Genomic DNA, 21,291 nt, shown 5'->3' with positions numbered 1-21,291 from the left:
GGCTGTAAAGTTATTTGAAAGAAAAAAAAAGAAAAACTTATTAATAATAATAATTATATATATATATATATATATATATATATATATATATATATATATATATATATATATATATATATATATATATATACAGGTGCATCTAAAAAAAAAATAATATTGTGGAAAAGCAAAAGGAGCCCCACCCAGTATTGAGTGCATAAATGAACATACTTTTCAGAAGGTCGATATTTCTGTATTATAAATTCTTTATTCTAATAATTTGATATACTGAATCTTTGATTTCCATGAGCTGCAAGCCATAATCATCAAGGTTACAAAAAAAAGCCTGAAATATTTCACTTTATGTGTAACAAATCTAGAATATATGAAAGTTCCACTTTTTGAATTAAATTACGGAAAAATATGTTTTTATAATATATAATATATATATATATATATATATATATATATATATTAGTCTTCATTTCCTTAGGTTTCCAGAAAAAAAAGTTATTTTCTAGGTAAAACTTCACTCTTCACAAGAATATACAGATAAAATATGAAAAAGTAAATTTTGGTTCAACCCCCATGGTGTATTTTTGTACAAAGCACTTCATAAATATTAATATGATGTGAAGACATATGTCAATCTCCTCAGGGTTATGTCATGGAGCCATCTATATTAAAACATATTTCTGTTGTTAGGAAGTCAAATTTGTAATATTTTATGTGGTTTAGTGTACAATTGTATACAATTAAATTTCCTGCTATAGACATTTGACAACTGATGATGACTTCACATAATTTAATGTTTCATTCATTGCCAGCAAGTATAGACAGCTTGTCAGACGTGTAATCTCACTGTCTGAATAAAAAAATAATGGAACACATGCTGAATCATCTTATGAGTGTGCTGTTAAATTAAAACAGATTTGTTAATTTTAAAGAAAGCTAGAAATACAAATGGTAGTTTGCTGTATACAAAGGCTATAAACAAACTTTACAATAGTCAATGACCTACTATGTGTACTAAGGTGAAAATATCCCAGATGTCAGCAGCAGCCTTGGGTTGGTCCTTTGAAGTGGGCAACAGGTGTGAAAAATCCCATTGCAATGATAAGGATAGACCCTGTGTAACAGCATACAAATAGTACAGTTGGCCTAAAACACAAGATAAAGAAATGACTTTGTGCATTTATGGAAGAAAAAGATTAATGCTACATTGAAATACCCTAACTGCTTATGGAGGTCACACAAAGGGACAATTTTAAATTCCAAACTGAGTTTACATATTTTTGTATAACCTGAGCCGAAGAGCTCAGTCATGGTAAAGATCTCTCAAAGCATGAACAGAACTTTCTCAATTAATTTGGACAATTGCTTTGTTTGTGCCACACAGAAATAAAGTTAAATATAAAGCAAACCAAAGGAATCCTTCTCTCACAGGGAATAGTAGGTTGGCCAGAAAACTGGAGGACAAGATATGTCTTGTGTCTTATTGTAATACCCAACATTAAAGGGACAGTTCACCTAAAAATGATAATTCTCTCATCATCTATTCACCCTCTTGCGGTCTCTTGTATGACTTTCTCTCTTCTGCAGAAATCAAACAAGGATATGTTGAAGGATGTACAGTGTGATGTGTTTTTGTCCATAGAATGCAAGTCAATAAGGTCCAAAAATGTCCAGCTCCAAAAAGCACATAAATGTAGCATAAAGGTAATCCATAAGACTCGAGTTGTTCAATCCATTTCTTCTGAAGTGATATGATCACTTTGGGTGAGTTACCGACCAAAATTTAAGTCCTTGACATCTGACCTAATTGGAACACAGTGAAGGCTTCAAAACAATGATTCTTTGACGCTGCACGCGGATGCCAGGTACTCAATCCCGGTATCATTATACATCAAAGTTGCATTTTTATTTTCTAGTGTTTATCATCAACCTTTTGGCAACCACCGTACATTACAAAAGTATGCCAAATAAACTAACCCCCAATGAAATTTAACTTGCGTCTGCATTTTCAAAATACCCCCAACTGGCTGTGAAATCTACAAACCTGGCAACACGGTGTGTGATTTGTGTACAGCACTCTGCGCATGCATCAGGGGTGTGGAAGTGTGTGAACGAGGTTTTCTCATGACAAGCCAAGGAGACTGCGGATGTCAAAATTTATAGTGAATAAGGACAAATTTTGGTCAGTTTCTCACCCAAAGTGATTGTATCTCTTCAGAAGACATGGATTAAACCACTCGAATTGTATGGATTACTTTTATACTGCCTGTATGTCATTTTTTGAGCTTGAACATTTTTGACCCCACTGACTTAGATTATATGGACAAAACACCTCAAACACCCTCATTCACATGCCTGAAGCCGAAATAGCATGTGAGTCTGAGCTCCATCCCATCAGGCCTTCAGAATTTCCACAGAATCCCCCCAACAGTGTACGTGAATAGGCATCTAAAGTCAGATTCATCAGCCAATCAGATTGATTTATTTGTTCTTGGTGGGTGTGATCTTCAGGATATTTCCCAGTCCAGGCCTTCTAGCTGGCCTTGAGTGACGCAATCACGCTTTAAGTGATGCGTGTAATTTGAAAGAGAAGAGTGCAAGATCTTGCTGATGAGTCAGCTGTCATGAGAAAGAGATCCTTATGAATTTAAAAACATAAGATATTCTACATGACCTTGTGATTGCTTAATTTATTATACAGGAAAGGAGAACTGATTTTCACTTCAAGCTAATTAGTTAGTGCTTTTTGCATAGTTATAGCAACTGGAGATTTCTAAGTGTAAATTATGCTGCTTGAGCATTCAGTGTTGGATCAAGTTTTGAAAAGTAACCGTGTACCCAGACGAAACAACATTTATTGCAAGCAACATATAAATCGCAAATATTATATAGCTTTGTCTTTATATTAGACCTCCTTGGTTCCGGCTTTCTTGCATGGACATGTTTTTAAAATGTCAATTGGTATTATTAGTTGACTGCCACATAATGTATGATACGCTGTCTTATTCATTGAGAAACTGTGTTATCTTAATGGCATGAATCGCACTGAAGGCCTAGACTTAAAATGCACAGCCCACCGCTGTATTTGGGTGAACCATTCCTTTACGTCAGAGCCATAATGGGGACTGGAGTCTCTCCCAGTGCCACATTCCTACTCCTGATTATTAAACAGTGACGAATATCTAACATAAAGCACTGAATTTTGTCATCAATTCCTTGCTATTGCCAACCTTCCTCTGTATGTTTTGTACTCATTTGTCATCAACAAATCTCTTTCTTCAGATAGGGAACTGGTCATTTGTTTTTCTTTTATACTATTTGCAAAGGCTTCAAACTATTCAAACCCTGACTGTTCACAGAGGTTTTAAATTATTCAAACCAGCTTGGCACCAGCATGCCAAATTTCTCATTCATATTTTGTTACTGATATCATATTTTTCAGACTTTACCCAAGATAAAGTCCTTGTTAGAAGATGTCCTTTCAACTCAAAATGGGTTCCTCGCTGAGAACTTTTTCAGGGTTCAAAATCAGGGTCACTTCCCATTGCTTTCTTTAATTATGATTGTGCAGACCCTCGAATATTGGAATTGGTCAGCCTGGTAAGTGTTCCAGAGGTTTCTGTAGTCCCGTTAGCCTGTCTACCTCCTCCTGTCCCAAACAGAGTTCCCAGCCCTCCAGCTGCTCCAGCACTGCGCCGGCTGCTGCCCCTGCTCACCTCATCGTGATCAGCCCTGCAGCAGGGAAAGGTCGCCAGCACACCTTGTCTGAACCGCTTGTTCATAAAACAGTAGACTATAGGGTTGACACAGGCGGAGGTGTAGGACAGCAAGTGGATGAAGGATATTGGTGCTCCTGAGAGGAGACGATCAGCTGAACGTCTGTCAAAGGCCCGCCAGGCGTTAACTGCAAAGATCGGCGTCCAGCAGAGAAAGAAAAGCCCTACGATAACTAACAGCATGCGTATGACACGTTTCTTGGCCATGAGATTTGCCGTAGGGCTGTTGCTGCAAACCCTACTGAGTTTGTTTTTTGTGCTGCTCAAACCGGAATCTGAGCGCTTCCTCTTGGACGCTTGGTAGCAGCCATCACTTTCTCCATGTTTTAGACTTGCAGTGCTGTATTCTTTGTCTAGAGAGCAAAGAAAGGATGGAACTATGATTATATCATTTCACAATTTAAAAGGCTCACTTTTTTAAAGGCGATGTGTGATGTTAAAATACTTTCTATTTTCCCAGCTTAATATGCAGAGAAAACTAAGTAAATTGTAGGGAGATTTGCCTGAACAGTGGCTCTGTGACACTGTATGTTTGTTTGAGAATCCCAACGGTCTGATATAGCAACATTGGCTCAACCAATGGTGAGAGTTTTGGGTGAGACGATCTGTTTGTCTGATCAATAAAATATAGGGGAGTGTTTGAAAACTGTCCTAATTTTTGCAATTCCGTTTGGTGATGCCAGTGGTGCAAAAATGTCACACTTCACCTTTAACAATTATTCCACGAAAATGTTATGGTTAAGTAGTCTGGATATTTTTCCATACCTCTGCTTGACCTCCTATTAGCCATTTCAAATTGAATTCCTCTGTAAAGTTCGATTGAGGTGAGGCCATAAGCTGTCATCATTATGATCCCGGGCACAAGGAAGAGTGTCAGCAACAGGAAAACATACCTAAAAAACTCAGAGAAGTCAGATAAAAAGTTGAACTTTGGATAACAGTGAAGTCTTATTTATAATTCTGCATTGAACCTACGCCGTAGCCTCTATGGGGTGGTTTCACATTTATAGTTCGTCATTAGTTTGTTTGCCTTGTTCTGCAAATATGCTGCCATAGTGCTAGTGTATTGGGAGAATTTGCCTTCACCTCTGAAAAAAATTATAATTTTAATGTAATTTATGGATTCAAAAGTACATAAACATTGTTAGTAGCATTAAAAAGCGAGTTCATCAAAGTACATGAACATGTTGAGATTTAGGTAAATATTATGTATGTATTATACATGTTGAATATATCAGGCATATACTGTATGCTTGCTTTTGAGTTGCTTAATAATATATACATATTTTGGCATATTTTTACGTTTCACATACAAAAAATAGTGATTTTACATATATCCTATCTGACAAGGCTTTTTAATTTGCTGACAAATAGAATTGTCCCACTTGTGAAATATGATTAATGAACAGAATATAAAAACAGCAGATGCTACCGAAAACAAACAGCAGATGCTACACAAATACAATTTGATATAATACATATTTAAATATAATCTTGAAGAAATTGAAAAGCTACCTCAGATATCTTTTTAATCATTCTGGGGCACAGTCTCTGGTTACAAAGTGGACCAAACACACATGTTGTGTTCTTGTGTAGACGCAATGCATAGTTATATTTTTGGAAAGGTGCACATCGTGCTACGACGACGGCTACACAATAGTCTACAGAACAGGTTTGACACAGAAGTATAAATCAGCCTTAAAACCCCAAAAATCTGTAAAACAAAATATACATTTTTCAACATGCATAACTCCATTTACAGTATTAGTGTCTATTTTAAGAGCATGAGTAACTATAACTATATTTTCTAAATATAGCTTAAATTAGGTTACATTTTTTCATCCCACTGGCAATTTTTTTTCTCCTTTTAATTATATATATATATATATATATATATATATATATATATATATATATATATATATATATATATATATATATATATTTATTTATTTATTTATTTATTTATTTATTTATTTATTTTTTAAATCAAATTTAGACAGGCCCCATTTCTATCAGCCATCACCTCAAAACTTATCCTTCAGTATTCATGCTAAATTGCTAATTTGGTACTAGAAAATCACTCGACATTATATCAAACACAGTTGAAAGCTATTTGGTTCATTAAATGAAGCTTAACTTTGTCTTTGTGTTTGTTTTTGATTTGCCACAGTATGCAATAGATTGGCACGTCTTAAGGTCAATATTAGGTCAAAAATGGCAAAAACAAGAACATCTTTCTCTAGAAACTCTTCAGTCTATCCCAGGAATGAAGGATATACAATGCTTGTTATTGCAAAAAAACTGAAGATTTCATACAAAGGTGTACACTACATTCTTCAAAGACAAAGGACAACTGGCTCTAACAAGGACAGAAAGAGATGTGGAAGGCCAGATGTACAACTAAACAAGAGGATAAGTTCTCTTATTTGAGTCTCTAGTTTAAGAAATAGACACCTCACATGTCCTCAGCTGACAGCTTCTCTGAATTCTACCCGCTCAACACCAGTTTCATGCACAACAGTAAAGAGAAGACTCAGGGGTCATTGCTGCACATGGAGGTTTTTTTATGATAACTCTTTGAAGTAGTTTAAGAGGTTCTGAAAATTGTAATAGTAATTTTTCACTTTATTAATGTCCTGACTATACATTGTGATCAGTTCAGTGCCACTTTGTTGAATAAAAGTACCAATTTCTTTCCATAAGAGCAAAATCTGTACATTATTCCAAAGTTTTGACCTCAAGTGTATATTTATTTTTTTTATTTTTTTTGCAGTATAGCTTGTATGTTTAAAAACTTAGCACCTCATCCCCAGAATAAAAGATAATAGTCTTAACAAATCTTACCAGGCTTGCATAACATCACTGGGCCAAACCAATCGACACATGTTACCAGTGCTATTGTTATTGCGCATGAAAGGCACTAGGGTGCTGCCTATCGGATACGGCAACATAAGCAGAAAAGATACGACCCAAGTGGCTGTGATGACTTTTGCGGCGTGGGACTTTGTCTGCCAGGTGCGGGACTTAAAGGGGTTGCAGATAGCACTGTAGCGTTCCAGAGAAATTGCCACAAGGTTAAATGTGGATACGCTCACTGAAATACCTGTGAATTTGAACAAACAGAAATATATTTTTGGATTGGTAAAGCACTGATCCTCAGGAGTTATGATGTATATGCTTCCGTAAACATCAGTAAACACAAAAAAGGAGCCCTGATAACAAAGGTGTAAATTGTTTGTAAAATTCATTGCTGCTGGCATAGTTTAACATTGCATCCTTTAAGAATACTGCAGCAAGACACAGATTTAAGCCCCAACTCGTCTGAATAATCAACACAATCTGGTTCTTATAACGGTTAACATACCCACGCAGTAATGACAACAGTCTGTAAATTAAGCCAGCTTTATCATGAGCAAGTATTACAGAATAGCACATTACAAACACATAAAACATGCTGAGGCATCAAATATGAAGATACCACACCGTGGCATCGTCTCATTGTGTTTAAACTTCACAATAGCTACAACTGCAATTGGGCAACCAACATGGCAATAAACTGTCAATGTTAAGCTTGGAAATGGTCTATGGAATTTAACAAGTCATAAATATGAATGCAAAATACAAGTGCCATGCAATAAATGGTTTAATTTTAATGGCCTTGCCCGTAAGAGTTAGGATTGAAACAGGTTGCCAACATGTATACTAATAATAAAATGCATTTAGTACTGTTAGTGCAATCTACTCTGTCTGTGGTCTGTAAAACAAACAAGGACAGACTGTTATGAGCTTTTAGCCCCTTTTAAATAACGAGTATCTAAATCAGCTTTCCTTTTTATTAGCCAAATTCAAGATGGGTATGCAACTGTAACATGAAGCATTGGCCACTTATACATTCTTGCATTCTAACTCTCGTTAAATATATAATATATATATATATATATATATATATATATATTATAACATATTGTAATGTCATTAGTTTTAATATTTCTAAAATATTATATCCAGACACACAAATGTTTGTCCCATCAATGAATAATATGCAGGCACCCCCTTACGAGCTATGGAACAATGTTCACTTCAGAGAACAAATTGTCATTACCAAAAACAGAACTTGTGAAGCCTGTGTGAAGAAGAAAAAGAAGCAAAAAAGAAAGTTCTTCTACTTAATGGAAGAAGGGGGAGATTCTAGCTCTCAGGAAACTCTAACACACTCTCAAGTGAAGTGAAAACATTAAACATCATTGTGACTCACCCATGAAATAAGTGGCAACTTTGCACACGCCATTGCCGAAGATGAAGTCCTTCATGAGGTTGGGGATGAGGGTGAAGGGCATGCAGAAGAGACACAGCATGAGATCACTGATGGCCAGAGACAGCAGGAACAGATTGGTTACTGTACGCATACGTCGGTTCCGCACCAAGACAGCAATGATAAGGCTATTGCCTATGACACTCAGGAGGAAGATGATAATGTACATCACAATCCGCACCGTCTGGTTTATATCTGAGACAAAGGAGAAGAAAACCACAAAAAGTTATTTCTCATGATGTACCAAACTAACATGCATACTGAGTGTATTTAAACAATCACTGAGCAGCTACACAGAGCTGTACCCCAACTAAATATATCTGCCAGAGAGTTTTTTTTTTTATTATTATTTTTGTTTTTATGGAAATAGAATGTTTTTTAAATTGTGCACAATGGTTCCACTAACGTTCCTCTTACAATTCCTTAACCTATACATTTCTACAACCATAATGCAACATTAATTAATTTTCATTATGGGAAAATAGTGCAAATTCTTCTCAAAGACTATATTATACATTATAAAGAATACATTATTTCACTCATTATTAAAAATATGAATAATTACCTTTCGGTTCGAATGTGGCGTCACTGTCGTTTTTGCACTCAGACATATTCCCGATTCCCAGTCCACATAATATTTTATATATATCTGTGGAATTGATGAGCATATCCTGAATGGTAAATGTCTCCATGTTTGCTTTTTTTAATCTGATGGCTTCTTACTTTCCTTCACGATATTGATATAGCCTACAAATCTTTCCAAATGAATTCACATTAATCTCTTTCAGGTAAAAGAACAGCAACATTTGCTCTGCCATAACACGACAGTGAAGCAGTCTCTAATAAAATACATGTTTTTATCTTAAACCATAATAAACGTTCAAGACAAAACTGTAAACGTTTTGAGATTACAAAAAAGTATCCTCAGAGAAAATAAATGCTTAAATTACATCCAGTAGCCTATATCAAGAAGTCTGAATGTTCATGAACGAGAGATGTGAAGCAATGCACTAGATCAGCATATTCTCTCCAGCACACATCCACAGACCCCGCCTTGACGTTCTCACTTACTCTTTTTATTCCTCCTTCACTGACACACACAACCAACTGAGTGTATGAGCTCAGACACATAACAGACCTTTTCTCGCAATTGTAAGTAACCCCAAATCACCCCCAGTAGGTAGGGTTTTGAGACTTTATAGACAAAGATGAATTTGTTGTGAATTCTCTTTTACAAGTCATATTGTTTGGGTACTCTTGGATACCCTTTACTGTGTTTGCGATCTTGACTACATGGGATACTTCATGTGCCACTGCTTGAAACTTGCACTTAGGATCGACCCCACCGAACCTCACCGAAATGACCTGCCGGTTGAACTGCGATGCACCTCATTGATCTCTGCAGGCATCATCTTTGTCTATTGATGGAATACACTCTTGAAAGAGACTATCAATTAATTGCCAACAAAACCCTTCATCAGCTTACTAACAAAGGACAATGCATCTATGTGAACTTCTGCAGTTAATCCAGGATGGACTTCAAAGACATTGGTCATTAATCTTACTGTTCAAACAAAATCTTTGTTTAAACACTGACTCTTAACACTTACTTAGTTTAATAATTTTAAACCATGACTTACATTATATATAAGTAATATTGCCATTATATTCATGATGTTAGCCAGAGGGGAACTGGCCCCCACAGTGAGTCTGGTTTCCCCCAAGGTTATTTTTCTCCATTAACCAAAATTTTATGGAGATTATGTTCCTTGCCACAGTCAACTTCAGCTTGCTCACTGGGGTTCTAAAGACAATTATTATTGAATTATTTATTTTGTATACACAATTTACAATCATATTTAATCAAACTACACAATAATTACTCTAAGACTTCATAGATATTACAGTCTCATTTTCTGTTAATGCATGAGTGTTGTGAAAAGCACTATACAAATAAAAATGACTTGACTTGGCATAGGTTAATTCTGAGAGAGAGATACTTTTAATGTATGTTAGGTCTATGTTAGGGCTGTTTAATGACCACTTCACTGAGTAAAGCATTCACACATTCAAAACACCCTGACATATGCTTTCTGGTTTTGGTTTGGCGAGAGGGGACTAACATATATTTGACCTGCACACGTAGCACGATCATAAAATGCTTATAAGCATTTGTGTAACTTGTAACTAAGCATAAAAAACCATAACTTCTTGAATAATTCCATAGTGTTGTTGTACACCACAATGCAAGAATGCTCTAAATACTGTGTAAAAGCTGATAGAAATAATAAGCAAGAGGGTCATATCTGTATATTTAAAAAATATATTTTGGTCCATTAATGACATTCTGTGTGAATCTCTCCAAAGAGAAATGAGAGCTTAGCCTTCATTAATCTAACACATCTACACCGCAAGCAAGTGGTGCCACTAAAGAGCTGAATATAATTGAAAAATGTGTATTTAAATTGCTGTCTTTTTTGTAACCCCTGCCATGTGTATTGTTCTGCAATCAAAAATAATTAAATACATATTAAAAAAAAATAAAAATGTGACAACCTATTCACATTCTTTCCATCAATTAGTTTAGCTTTAACTCTATTAATTGATATTCTTACATTTCTTTCTTTACAATTACTACTACATTATTGTTTTGACCATGACAGGTTTTCATGTGTGAAGAGGGCAAGAACTCAGATGTTACATTTTTGTGACAGTATGCAATTATGAACTAGAAATATGTGGAAGACAACCCCTGTAGCCAGCCTGGTTTGTCCCATTCTGGTATAAATCAGTAGTCGTGCAGCATCTATAATGTGTATTAATATTTTGGCAAGTGTTCACTTGTTTTTACTTTGACAATAATGCTTATAAATAAATAAAAGATGAAGCTGAATATGATGATCACTCTCAGCTACCCTAAAAAGCCTTGTCAGTAAAACATAGTAGGCTTCAATTGGTATGTGATAAAGACCACACACGTTTTGTTATTGTAACTAAGAATAAATCTCCACTGGCAGAAAGCTTAAATTCCTGCTTAAACTGATTCTGATTACTACAGTACGTTCAGACAGATTTGTGTATGATAAATATTGTCAGCAATCCTGCAGAGAGAAACAGAATCTGCTCTTGTTCATGTAATTATGTTCTTGTTTAACCTGTTCAAATCTAAGCAAAATATGAAGGATTACTAAACTTTTTACATAGACAATGAAAGGGTCACAACCAAGACCATGCTAAGCTGGTTCAGCTGGTGACAGTTTAAGTTAAAGCAAGTTGTGCAAGTTATCCATGCCATGGGCACTGACACACACCCATACCATGACAGACACAGGCTACTGGACCCGATGCTGATAACGGCTTGATTGTTTTGGCCTGGAGAATTTTTTTTTCCAAAAATCTATTTGAAATGTGCCACATACAGGATTCCACTGTTCTACATTCCATCTCAGATGAGACCTAGCCCAGAGAAGTCAGCAGCGCTTCTTGACAGTGTTGACGTATGGCTTCTGCTTTGGATGAAAAAGCCTGAACTTGCATCTGTGGATATAGGGGCAAATGGTGTTGAATGACGAAGGTTTCCCAAAGTATTCCCGAGCCCATGTCAAGACATCCATTACAGAAGAATTATGGTTTTAAGACGTCTGAGGGATCCGAGATCATGCGCATTCAGAAGTGGTTTTCGAGTAGGACAACGCCAAACCACATACTGCCCAGATTACAAGTGTGTGGCTGTGTAAACAGAGATCGCAGGTGCTAGATTGACCTGCCTGCAGTCCAGACCTGTCTCCAATTGAAAATGTGTGGCACATTATGAAGCGCAAAATGCGGCAACCAAGGCCCTGTACAATTACACAGCTGAAGACCTGTATACTGGATTAATGGGGGGTAATTCTGCTTCTAAATAAACTTGTGTCTTCAATGCCCAGACACTTAAAATGTGTTATTAGAAGAAATGGTGGCGTTACTCTCGACTGACCCAACTTTTTTGGTGCAACATGCTGCAATCATCTGATTTTATATGAGTGCATATCTTCACAAACAAAAACTAAAACAATTCAATTCACAAGGTAAAACATCAAGTAATGTGTATTTGTAGTGCTTACAATATAGCACAGGATGAGTAGAATTTACAAATTATTCCATGCACTTTCTTTAAATATGTTGGGATATAATTATGAATTCAGAAATGTAACCAGGTTGACACTTTTCATGTTCAGTTATACATTACTAGTTATGCTTATTCTACAAGGTGCTAAAGAATTTAATGTTAATATTTATACCAATATCCACTTTTCAGTTATCGATTCTTTAGTAGGCCTAAACAAAACAAAATATTATAACAGGGTTGACATTATACAGTTGTGGCCAAAAATATTGGCACCCTTGGTAAATGAGCAAAGAAGGCTGTGAAAAACATGTCTTTATTGTTTATCCTTTTGAATTTTCATTCAACCTTCCTTTGCCAATATAACAGCTCTGAGTCTTCTCCTAATGCATAAAGAAGTTGAAGAACACATTACAAGGGATCTGAGACTATTCCTCCATCCAGGGTTCTCCAGATCCTTCAAATTCCAAGGTTCATGCTGGTGGACTCTCCTGTTCATTTCAACCCACAGGTTTTCTATGGGGTTCAGTTCAGGGGACTGGGATGGCCATGGCAGAGCATTGACTTTGTGGTCAGTGAACTATTTTTGTGTTGATTTTGATGTGTGTTTTGGATCATTTTCCTGCTGGAAGATCCAACCAGGGCCCATGGCAGAGCCAGTCAGGTTTTGGTTTTATATCTTTTGGTGTTTGATAGAGTCCTTTGGGGGGATCTAGGACCTTTGGCATAAAAAACAGCTCCACAATGTTAAAGATCCGCCATCATATGCAACCATGGGCATGACGTACTTTTCCATATGGCTATCTCTCTATGTGCGCCAAACCCATCTCTGGTGTTTTCTGCCAAAAATCTCTTTATTTTTTTTGTTTTATATGGCCATAGAAATCGGTCCCATTTGATGTTCCAGTAGTGTCTGACAAACTGAAGACATTTGAGTTTGTTGTTGGATGAGAGCAGGGGCTTTTTTCTTGAAACCCTCCAAAACAACATGTTGTGACGTAGGTGACGTCTGACTGTAGTTTCAGAAACCCCAAGACCCAACTAATTTCTCCAATTCTCAAGCTGTGATCGTTGGAGAATGTATGGCCACTCGAACCATCCTCCTCACCAAACGTGGAGACCATATAGATTCTTAACATCTCCAGTTGATTGGAAATTCTTAATTATTGCCCTGATTATGGAAATGGGCGTAATCATAGAAAAAAGAAATTATGATCCAATGTGAATTTTCTTGATAAAAGAATATGATTGTGCCTGGTAACGTGCATGTAAAATTGCTAAAAATAGCATTTTAGCTTAGCGTAAAGCTGACAATTTACACAAGGTTTATTTCTATTTCTTCTGCTCCAAATTTACTTCAAACTTACTCCTCTGTCTGCTCGTATGAATGTAACACATCATGAGAAATTGTTTCACCGCTGTTCAAATGCACTTAGGATCACATCATTTATATGTATGTTTTCCATCTGAAAATATTTAATATTAAATGAAACAAATGACAATAAAATGCAAAGTAATCTCTTCAGTAATCAAAATGCTTTTTGTATTCTAATTAACAATAATTTAAATTGTTACTGTAGTGGAATACAGTTACTTATATTTTGTATTCTGTTACTCCCAACCCTATATATATATATACAGGTGCTGGTCATATAATTAGAATATCATCAATAAGTTGATTTATTTCTGTAATTCCATTCAAAAAGTGAAACTTGAATAATGTATACATTCATTCCACACAGACTGATATATTTCAAGTGTTCATTCCTTTTAATTGATGATTATAACTGACAACTAATGAAAAACCCCAAAATCAGTATCTCAGATAATTAGAATATTGTGAAAAGGTTCAATATTGAAGACACCGGGTGCCACACTCTAATCAGCTAATTAACTCAAAACACCTGCAAAGGCCTTTAAACGGTCTCTCAGTCTAGTTCTGTAGGCTACACAATCATGGGGAAGACTGCTGACTTGACAGCTGTCCAAAAGACGCCCATTGACACCTTGCACAAGGAGGGCAAGACACAAAAGGTCATTGCTAAAGAGGCTGGCTGTTCACAGAGCTCTGTGTCCAAGCACATTAATAGAGAGGCGAAGGGAAGGAAAAGATGTGGTAGAAAAAAGTGTACAAGCAATAGGGATAACCACACCCTGGAGAGGATTGTGAAACAAAACCCATTCAAAAATGTGGGGGAGATTCACAAAGAGTGGACTGCAGCTGGAGTCAGTGCTTCAAGAACCATCACGCACAGACGTATGCAAGACATGGGTTTCAGCTGTCGCATTCCTTGTGTCAAGCCACTCTTGAACAAGTCACAGAGTCAGAAGCGTCTCACCTGGGCTAAAGACAAAAAGGACTGGACTGCTGCTGAGTGGTCCAAAGTTATGTTCTCTGATGAAAGTAAATTTTGCATTTCCTTTGGAAATCAAGGTCCCAGAGTCTGGAGGAAGAGAGGAGAGGCACAGAATCCACATTGCTTGAAGTCCAGTGTAAAGTTTCCACAGTCAGTGATGGTTTGGGGTGCCATGTCATCTGCTGGTGTTGGTCCACTGTGTTTTCTGAGGTCCAAGGTCAACGCAGCCGTCTACCAGGAAGTTTTAGAGCACTTCATGCTTCCTGCTGCTGACCAACTTTATAGAGATGCAGATTTCATTTTCCAACAGGACTTGGCACCTGCACACAGTGCCAAAACTACCAGTACCTGGTTTAAGGACCATGGTATCCCTGTTCTTAATTGGCCAGCAAACTCGCCTGACCTTAACCCTATAGAAAATCTATGGGGTATTGTGAAGAGGAAGATGCGATACGTCAGACCCAACAATGCAGAAGAGTTGAAGGCCACTATCAGAGCAACCTGGGCTCTCGTAACACCCGAGCAGTGCCACAGACTGATTGACTCCATGCCACGCCGCATTGCTGCAGTAATTCAGGCAAAAGGAGCCCCAACTAAGTATTGAGTGCTGTACATGCTCATACTTTTCATGTTCATACTTTTCAGTAGGCCAACATTTCTAAAAATCCTTTTTTTGTATTGGTCTTAAGTAATATTCTAATTTTCGGAGATACTGAATTTGGGATTTTCATTAGTTGTCAGTTTTAATCATCACAATTAAATGAAATAAACATTTGAAATATATCAGTCTGTGTGTAATGAATGAATATAATATCCAAGTTTCACTTTTTGAATGGAATTACTGAAATAAATCAACTTTTTGATGATATTCTAATTATATGACCAGCACCTGTACAGGGTTTCTGCATGTTTTAGGAAGCTAAATTTAAGACTTTTTGACCAACTAAAAAAAATAAAGGAATCAATTTTTGTGTGTGTGTGTGTGTGTGTGTGTGTGCGTGCGTGCGTGCGTGGGTGTGCGTGTGTGTGTTTAAATGAGGGATCATAAAAATTGCATTTTGTTTTTATTAGTAGAAGAAGCTATTTGACATAACACATCCTCACATATATTATACATGACAAAATATTAACTGAATTTACACACTTAATAATTGTTCATGAATCCTTGCTTTGTCCTGAGCAGTGAAGATGTCCAGTAGATGTCCCAACTACTGTAAAATTATTTGGTTTCTCAGCATATTCTGCAGATTTGAGTTCTTTCCAACAGTGACTATATATGAGGTACAGATTTTGACAATTGAGGGACTAATACACAACTATTACAAAAGGTGCAAACATTTATTCATACTCAAGAAGGCAACATAAGAAAAACCAAGGGGTGCAACATTTTTAACAGGATGATTTGTTTAAATAAGAGTACATTATGTGTTATGTAGCTTTTGATGGGCAGTACTACATAAAAATATAATCTCTTATAGGCTATTTTTTTTTTTTTTAGAATCCTTTATTTTGGTCACACATTATACACACAGTTTTTTTGCATATATACAGTGAAATGTATTTGTTTTCACATATCCCAGCTAAGCTGGGGTCAGAGTGCAGGGTCAGCCATGATACGGCGCCCCTGGAGCAGATAGGGTTAAGGGCCTTGCTCAAGGGCCCAACAGTGGCATCTTGTTGGTGCTGGGGCTTGAACCCCGACCTTCTGGTCAGTAACCCTGAGCCTCAACCGCTGAGCCACCACTGCCCCCTATTTGTATACATTCTGAAAGGGGTGTGCAAACTTCTGCACTTAACTGTATAGGCTATAGTTTGTGAAAATGTATATTTTATTTTAGATTTCATTTTTCATGATTTAACCACATTTACCTTTTTATAATGTACAAATTCCATGTAGCCTATTTTATCCATATGATGTCATATTGCATGTGTTATTATGAAATGACTTAACAAAAATTCACAACATTGTAACCAAAAATTCAAAATACAACCCCCACATCTGAAAATACAAGTGCTTGTTCTATGTAAAAAGTGTCTAAATGTGACATTGTCTGATTTACTTCTGTGCTCATGGGGAAATGAACATTCACAGCAACAGAAAAATACTCGCTTACACATTCACGTACTGCGTGAAGAGATGTATTGGCTTCTTTCAGCTCATTGATTTTATTTGTGCTTTTCTACTTGTGCTGACTGACAGGACGACAAAGAGTGCGCACCAAGCATATAACGTCATTGCCATGGTAACCAGATACATTTCAGCAAATTTGCAGAAAGACTTGAATGAAAGTATCGTCAAATCAACATGCAACACTTCGAAATTGCTTCTCTTCTCTGTAAACGATTCCAAAGACAATAGCAAGAAGGAAAATTAGTACATCAAATGTCAGTAGAAAAACATCAGTGCAAAAAAAATCCCCCAAGCAGAGATGCTGTCAGCTGTCTGAAGATCAGCTTTCTCTGTGGAAAATTAGCTGTCCAAGTGGGGGTATTTCTCCCTATTCCATGGTAGCCGGTGCACAAGAATCTTTCACTATAGAAACTGCTATGTTTTGCACTATTGTAAACAGTGTGTCCACTCCAATGTGGAAAGTCTGATAAGAGGTAAGCACCTTCAATTTGTGTAATTAATCAGTCTGTTGTGTCTCTCAGCTGTGATGAGCAGTAATACTGAAGTTGTTCATTTAAAACCATTTAAAGCTATTTCCTAGCTTTAGTAATATAGTAGTAATACAAGTGCGCTGTATGTAAACACTTGCTGATGCTGATTTCACGTCAACTAACTGGTTCATATTATGCATAAAAATGTTTTTTTTTTTTTTGTCACCACCTGCTGGCTAACATATATAATGTAAAAAAAAAAAAAAAATACTAACAGTAGGTCTTAACACATCTGCACTGCTTATACACTATCATTTAGAATGGCATGAACACAAGCGGAGGGATACACACAGTGAAGCGTAGGAGTGCTGATGGTGTCAGACCATCAGTGCTCATGGAATGTCTCTCAGAACTTAGTACATATTATATACATATATATATATATATATATATATATATATATATATATATATATATATATATATATATATAAATAATAATTACAATTTCTAATTTCTCTTTTGATTTTGGGGTGAAATATGACTGGTATATACAGTATTCTTGTAGGTTTTGTGGTGCTGACCTATAAAAATAAATATTTTTAGGCTATGTAAAGTCTGGCACCAAATACGAACATGCTAATGCAGTTTATTTGCCAATAAAATTTTGTAGCACTCGTTATTTTCAAACGCTTCCATAAAGGCTAAATAAAGCTTGGACTCTCGGAACCATGTGGTCAGGATCATGTTTCCTGAAGGGTTTGTTGACATTTGCCTGGAAACCTTTCTGATGCTGCGCTAACAGATGATCACATGACTACATCACTGCTATTAATGGACATTCAAGTGTGACAGTGATGGACAAGAGAACAGACGCTCACATAGTACAGTGGCTCAAAGGGACTCATTTACACTCTCAGCTGGAGAAACAGGCCAAGGTAAGTGGCTACAGCTAACAGATGCTGCAGAATGTGCAACACACGGTCAGTAGTATATATAGGCCTATATATATCACCAGGTTGCGTTTTCTCTACTTTTTCATTGCAGACATTTTCTTTTCTTTGTAGGAATATTTGCACAGAGATTGCACGGAGATTAAACTAGAATCCCTCAAAAAAAATGTGAGGAGATTGTTAAAGTCGTTAGGTGAAAACACTGAATTACTGTCATATGTCTCTAGAGATGCATTGCTGTGTGTGTTACTGGTGAATTAATTTGTTTATTCTTTTAGGTTGGGAGAGAAAATTTCAAAATGCAGTTTACAGGGAATTGCACATGTAAGTGGAACGTCTATCATTCCATTTTATGTACATCGTGTTATTCTTTTTGTTGCTCATCATTAATTTTCTTGCATTTTCTTATAGAAAATATATGTCATAATTCCTGTCATTTTCATATTGTTCCTACAGGAACAAACTGAGACAATCAGCAATAAAAAAAACAAGACATGAGATTAGACAAGATGAATATGCCCGCTTTCACACATGCATTTAAAGTGTCCAGATTGTTCCTTCCTGTGGTTTGTTTATACAGTTTTATGGCAGGAACTCTTTTGGCAAAATGTAAAAATGACAAGAGACAGAATTCATTCATTAAGCTACAATGATCCAGGCCCAAATACTTCCAGGAGTATGTCCTTTAAGACAAATCATTTTACAGAAGAAAGGCCATAAATCTGTATGAGCTGGACATTGTCACAGAGAAAAAAAACAATGAAACTAAATGTATAACTTTTGAACATATGACCCTTGTCATATGTTCAAGTCAAACCACTTGACTTGACTTGACTTGATTTGAAAATAGACAGCATCATCCTTTGTTTTGTGGATACAGGTTCTCTGTCATCTTTGAGGTGATGTGTTTATCCTAAAGTTGGGTCATGTGACTGAAAAGAGGTTCTGAAAGGACTAGTGTCATAAAGTTTGATAATTACTAAATAGATGAAGTTGATATGAAGTATCTGGCATGGATGAAGTCAGAGGATGGTTTTATGGTACAGCTGTCCCTGCTAAATGTCTTTTTGTGTAGACATTTAAGTGAAGGTCTGGTGTATGTCTCAAGTTGAGAGCGGCAGAAGCCTTTAGAGACCTTAAAAAGGGTAGATGGCATATTTAATGTTTCCAGGGTGTAATCTGATTACAAAATAATTAGTTACAGTTACATTAGTACTTTAAAAAAAGTAGTGTAACACATTGCATTGTATACACGTTGCATTGCATACACACTAAATATAGCAGGAATGATTAAGTACTTTTAATATTGAATAAGTTAAAGTATGAACTTGAAAATATTAAGTAAATTCTACATTTGTACTCAATTCAAACATGTAAAAATGAGTGCTCTTGCTTATAAGTATGTATTATTTAGGATAGTTTGTTGTCTTTAGAATTCATACATCATGACGCATTGTGAAGTAGAAAACCTTCTCGTATTAATTTGCTATAGTTTGAGTACATTTCACAGATAAATAAGTCAATGTTACTTAACTTCGCAAATAGAGTATTGCAAAATAAACTTTACTTGTGAACTTCTAATGAAAGCCATCAAGAATTGTGTTTAGTCTTTACTTGAAAATATGGACTGTTAAATTTACTCAACTACAGTTTTTTTTTCTTTTCCCAGTGTACGGTTACGTTTATTACTTTGAAGTACATTAATTTGGGTTATTTTTAATATTATTTATGTAGGATACATTTAAATTAAATATTGTTAATATGTAAGTCTGATTGTGTTTCTGTGACTGCTGAAGGGACAGAGATGATGAACAAGGAGGAAATATAGACATTATTTTTGAAATTGTTGAGTAGAAAAACTAAAACTTTTCTGTTAAAAGCTTTTAGAAAGTAATGTAAAAGTAAAATGATTAGTAATGTGGTTACTTTTTCAAAGAAGTAATCAGTAAAGTAATCTTACTTCAATTTTAGAGAAGTAATTGGACATGTGTAGTGGATTGCTTTCTTTTGAGTAACTTTCCCAACGTTGAATGTTTCATGGAGGCTGTGAGGGAAACATTTATAGTCTGTTTAATGGATTGTACTGTTTAATACCTTGGCGTTAAAACCGATAGAACACATTGATCTATCCCGCACAGCCTCCTTTACAGTTGCTATTTATGGCATCTACCCTGACTAAGATCTACAGTATATATAGTTTGAATACAAATGTTTAGGTTGAAAGTGGATCAACCGACAGTAGTTACTTTCTTGTCTTCACCCAAATAAACTGTTTAAGTAATAACTTGTTTTGACCGTTGCTTGGGTTTTTACATTTGTTAAGCTAGAATAATTCAATTTGTTCTAAACCCCTAACTATTACACTTACACTTACACTGCAGTTTAATTTAATTCAGCCCAAATCGTTTAACGTACTGGGTCCGTTCCGACTTTTTTGTAAATGATTTCATCCTGATCTATGCTGTTTTGTTTTTTTAAAGTAAGCTTTATACTTCTAAGCAATCTAAGATTTAAAAATCTCCCTTGGTGACTTACCTTTAGACCTGTCGCAACTATTAAATAATTTTCTGATTATTTGAGATAACAGCGACTATTGTGGACTTCAAATTTGAATGCCCAAATAAGAGAATTCTAAGCCAAAAGATAAATGCCATCAACAATGCGTTTTTGTGCCATTCAGTTGAACTCCGGGCGTCACTGAGTCACACCGCGGATATCAACCAGAGCTTTCAAGAAGAGTGCGTGAAGTGCTTCACAAGTGCTCTGATGCACGCACCGGCACCAAACTCCTGTAAAAATGTAAATGATCCAGCCAACCTTGATAGTGAATGCAAAGCATTCCTACATCTCTTTAAACGATTGTGTAATGTCAAATATTCCAGATCATAGCAGGTTTGTACACCCAGTATTAATGACACGCAGTGACACAGAGGAGAAGCATGCTTACTCTATTTCTTTGGAGTGATAAATTATGAAACATAATTCCTAAGGTTTTGCTTCCTGAGAAATAAGGGTTTTTGGGTTTAATCAAAGAGCATTAAAATAATGTTTGAAAGTGAAGAAATTAGTACAGAAATATTTTACTACATCCTAATATAATATAATATAATATAATATAATATAATATAATATAATATAATATAATTTAAACTGTAATATATACACACACACAGTTGAAGTCAGAAGTTTAC

General features: G+C 35.9%; 1 protein-coding gene and 1 pseudogene across 1 annotated transcript; one reads left to right on the top strand and one right to left on the bottom strand.

Moving 5' to 3' along the window:
* Positions 1 to 262: 262 nt before the first annotated feature.
* On the bottom strand, positions 263 to 9,098 carry cckar (cholecystokinin A receptor). The gene is made up of 5 exons (XM_052134284.1): positions 8,651 to 9,098; positions 8,029 to 8,280; positions 6,618 to 6,876; positions 4,536 to 4,663; positions 263 to 4,123 (listed from the first exon to the last, which is right to left on the bottom strand). Exons 1-5 carry the CDS (start codon positions 8,775 to 8,777, stop codon positions 3,552 to 3,554), a joined length of 1,338 nt encoding a protein of 445 aa, XP_051990244.1. The 5' UTR covers positions 8,778 to 9,098; the 3' UTR covers positions 263 to 3,551.
* Positions 9,099 to 18,004: 8,906 nt separating this feature from the next.
* LOC127645536 (TBC1 domain family member 19-like) overlaps positions 18,005 to 21,291 on the top strand; it is a 30,290-nt pseudogene continuing 27,003 nt past the window's right edge.

Source organism: Xyrauchen texanus, chromosome 1, assembly GCF_025860055.1.
Source record: "Xyrauchen texanus isolate HMW12.3.18 chromosome 1, RBS_HiC_50CHRs, whole genome shotgun sequence".
Taxonomy (NCBI): Eukaryota; Metazoa; Chordata; class Actinopteri; order Cypriniformes; family Catostomidae; genus Xyrauchen; species Xyrauchen texanus.
Note: the sequence above shows the minus strand (reverse complement) of the source record. Positions and strands in the feature narration are given on the sequence as shown.